The sequence below is a fragment of the Humulus lupulus genome, chromosome 2, assembly GCF_963169125.1.
Source record: "Humulus lupulus chromosome 2, drHumLupu1.1, whole genome shotgun sequence".
Lineage (NCBI taxonomy): Eukaryota > Viridiplantae > Streptophyta > Magnoliopsida > Rosales > Cannabaceae > Humulus > Humulus lupulus.
In genome coordinates, this window is record NC_084794.1 from 266,551,613 (window position 1) to 266,555,592 (window position 3,980).

At 31.9% G+C, this 3,980-nt stretch overlaps 1 protein-coding gene across 1 annotated transcript; it reads right to left on the reverse strand.

Moving 5' to 3' along the window:
- Nucleotides 1-1,412: 1,412 nt before the first annotated feature.
- LOC133819368 (monothiol glutaredoxin-S10) lies at nucleotides 1,413-2,343 on the reverse strand. The gene has a single exon (XM_062252594.1). It carries the CDS (start codon nucleotides 2,113-2,115, stop codon nucleotides 1,807-1,809), a length of 309 nt encoding a protein of 102 aa, XP_062108578.1. The 5' UTR covers nucleotides 2,116-2,343; the 3' UTR covers nucleotides 1,413-1,806.
- Nucleotides 2,344-3,980: the final 1,637 nt, after the last annotated feature.

The window sequence follows — 3,980 nt, forward strand, 5'->3', positions numbered from 1 at the left end:
CAGGAGAAATATAGTGTAATTGGAATACGACATTATTAATATTATATATATATATGTATGGGTGCACTTTTAATGGTTAATACTCATAGATGGTTACTTTAATATTAACCATTGGATTAAGATCAATGGTCCATATTCATAGCTGTTAATTAATATTTCTAAAAATAAATTTTGATTTTTTTCAAATTTTTGGAAGTGTTACCTGAAAAGTGTATTTATTATGAAAATATAATATTGTAAACTTTTCATTTTTTAAATGCATGTCAATCTATAAATATAGCTAGTGTCTCTCATTTGTTGGAAACAATATTAATTATAGCAAAAAAAAAAAAAAAAAAACTAAATTCGAAATTAATGCCGAAAAAAATATTTACCTATTGCTGACTTGCGATACCAAGTCACTATGTTGCCACATCATCATAATTGTTAGTACCCATATATGGGTAGTAACCATTGAGAAGTCTTCCATACATGTATATATAGGACAATTCCTCTATAGGGGTTTCACTTTAAGCCCTACCGGTAGGGCTCTCAGTGTTTCTCGACCCGTGAACAGTTTTCGGCGCGAATTTTTTTTTATGACCGTGTATATTGTAGCTATTTAGAGTATCTGCAAATTTTTAGAAAATTCCGAATAGTTTACAATACCGAAAACTAGGTTAAAAAATGTTGTTTTCCACACGCATAAAAAAAATTAGTCACACGTGCAACAACATGTTTGAACTTAGTTTTCGGTATTGTAAATTATTCAGACTTTCTAAAAATTTGCAGGACGCTCTAAATAGCTACAATATACACGGTCATAAAAAAATTGTGCCGAAAACTGTTCACAGGTCGAGAACACTAAGAGTCCTACCGGTAGGGCTTAAAGTGAAGCCCCTATAAAAGAATTCTCCTATATATATCATTTATGTAAATGTGTGTTTTATTTTTTGAAGCTGATCGGATGAACTCCACAAGCACCCCAAAGGGCAAAGGGCCATGAATATATATATAGATGTATATGGAGTGATGGAACAACACTATAAATGAGAATATATGTCAATATATATATATATAGCTCCGATAAAAATTTGATCCACTTCTTTGCCCCATCAAGAATATATCCATTTTTATTGATGTGACCTTTGAAAAAAAAAATTATAGCATATACATGCCACGTAGTAGTTGCAGAATTTTCAGCGTTTATTCCAAACGTTATGTGATTGCATACGTACCTTAGAATCTTCACAAAGCCTCTCATTAGTCATTATACATGTCACAACTTTTTGTCAAATAAACGGCACCCAAATATTACTTGCCACGCCAATTTGTGAATAAAATTTCATAATAATACATGAACATTCTCTAATAACTAATTAGCAATAATCCACATTTAATTTGAAATTTAATATTAATGCCAACACAAATAATGAAAATATAAGCTACAATATGTATTCACTTGAACTCGTAGTACATTTGCATCTAGATCAGCTTAATTAGTATACAAATATATTAAGAAAGAAGAAGAAGAAGCAGAAGAAGAAGAAGAAGAAGAAGAAAGAGTTATAAGTAGTATATAGAGCTAGTTTTACACACGTGCATACATATATTATATATATATATAGTTGGACTCTTATATATATATTAATTCTGCACAAAATGTAGTTTCCTAAAGCCGCTTTTCTCTTCGATCACAAGTATATTTTTTTTCATAAAGAAAAAAAAAATTCAAGATCAAAAGATGATGATCAAAATAGAGATTTATATAAACCTTATTATTAACCATAAAAAATGGTATGTATATGCAATATAATTTTCTTGCAATCAGAGCCAGATAGCTCCAGCGTCCTTGAGTAACTTCTTGAGAGAGCCATTGAGCTGAAGAGTCATGATGGTGTTGGCGGAGCCGATGAACTTGCCGCCGATGAAGACGGCGGGGACGGAGGGGTTGCAGCCGAGGCGCATGAGGGCCCACTCCATGTCCTTGCCTCTTGAGTCCTCGTCGAGCTCGTAGATCGCCGGGCTCACTCCTTGCTCGTAGAACAGTCTCTTGATTGCATGGGACATGCAACACGAGCTCTTGCTGAATATCACCACTGCCTTCTGGGATGCCAACTTTGCTACTCGATCCATAATGTATTATATATAATACTTTTGTTTAATATATGTATGTGCCTAATTAAGATCTTTTGAATTTTCTCTCCTATAAGAAAAAGTAGTGGTGAAAGTGATATATATGAATATATTATAAGCTTGAGATGATATGTGTAACTATTTTAATATGAGGAGAGAAAGCTTGCTAAAAAGAATTAGTGTGAGGAAAGCTTTCTGATGATTTGGTTTTGGTTTTTGAGATGAAATTGGACATGTTATGACATTTATATATATAGATAGCCAAAAAGGAAGAGAGAGTGGAGGAAGGATAAACATATACATTATTATATTGTTTTTTTTACTTTGTAATTAAAAAAATATATAAAATGAAGATGATGAATTGGAAAAGTTAAAGGTTCGTTTAGATATTGATTTGGATTGATTCCCGAAAATGCCCTTGATTTTGGAGGTGGAGTTTAGGCTATAGGAAGCTAACTTTAGATTATTTTTATCTTATAGTTGTGCTATCATATGAGTCATAGAGAATCTTATACATAAGAAGAGACTATAAAGATAAGGCCCCAAAACGTTTTCGCCGAAAGTTGGATTGTACTAACAAAGTAATGAAAAAATAAAAAGGAGTAAGAGAAATTAGAGAAAGAAAAAAAAAAGTAACGTACGGTACTGAACACTTTTGTTTTTTTTTGGAGGACGAAGTTGCCCCCCTGGTGAATGTGGAGGGAGAATGTCAACTTCGGATATATAGAAATAGAGAGAATTAATGATAACATGGAAATACAGAAGGTGACAGATTCAGACGCCCACAAATAGTTGCATCACAAGGTGATGGTGTCCTTTGTGGGTATCTAACTCTTGTTCTTTTTATTCTTTATTTCCTTTCCAAAAAAAAAAAAAAGAAAAAAGAAAAGGAACCAATATGTATATATTGGCTGTGTGAGACATTTTAGATGATGTCCAAATTCAAAGAAACCAATATTTATTTTTAAAGAAAAAATTAATAGAATATTAAGGAAATAACGAAGTTTTATTTCATAAGAATATAAATACTGTGTCCATGGAATGGTGCTCGGAGTTTATATATATATATTTATATAGATAATATTTTAGCATAAGTTTGTAAGCGTACGTCAACTAAATATTAACAGTAAATTCTTCTTTTATTATATGTGTTCATGTGATGAGTGGATAAAGAGATGTGTACATTACATAGTAGGACATTCGAGATATCTGACTGTTCAAACAGAATTGGGCCTGGTTGCAAAATATTTCATGATAAGGATTGAAAACCCTTTGGCTGCTAGATCCTACATATAGATATACAACTCCCAAAAGCTTAAGCCAATGATTCCATATAAACATATATAGAACTGTATATTTCATTTACTTGTCTACATTCGAATTTCGTTAATATTAAAACACATATTGTAACAACTCAAAATTTTAAACAGTCGACCCACTAGAATACGACATAGTAATTCTAGTGGTCAACGATCCATAAAAGTCCAATTCATCAATAATCCGACATTAAAAATATAATTGACTTGCACAATAATATCTTTCATAGTGTTTTCAACATAAACCAATTCAAAAGATAGAGTATTAAGATCTCAATACTTTAAAAATAAAATATAGTTGATAATTTGTAAAAGGAGAGTGTACTTGATCGATAAGTCATACTAAAAGTCTAGAAAACAAACTTATACTTAAACGTAGCTAAACAACTCTGTTGTCTATGATTTCATCAGTGGATACATGACAGTTGTTCGAGAAGTAATTAAGCCTCTTGGGAGCTAATAATGATGTCCTGTGGGGGTTGCCCAGAGCTCATCAGAGTGTAAGCTCCTCCAGATGCGATTTGCTCCTTCATCTAGCGAGAATGTCTT

Excerpts from the sequence above, each read along its gene's own strand:
- LOC133819368 (XM_062252594.1), bottom strand. The coding sequence starts at position 2,115 with ATGGATCGAGTAGCAAAGTTGGCATCCCAGAAGGCAGTGGTGATATTC.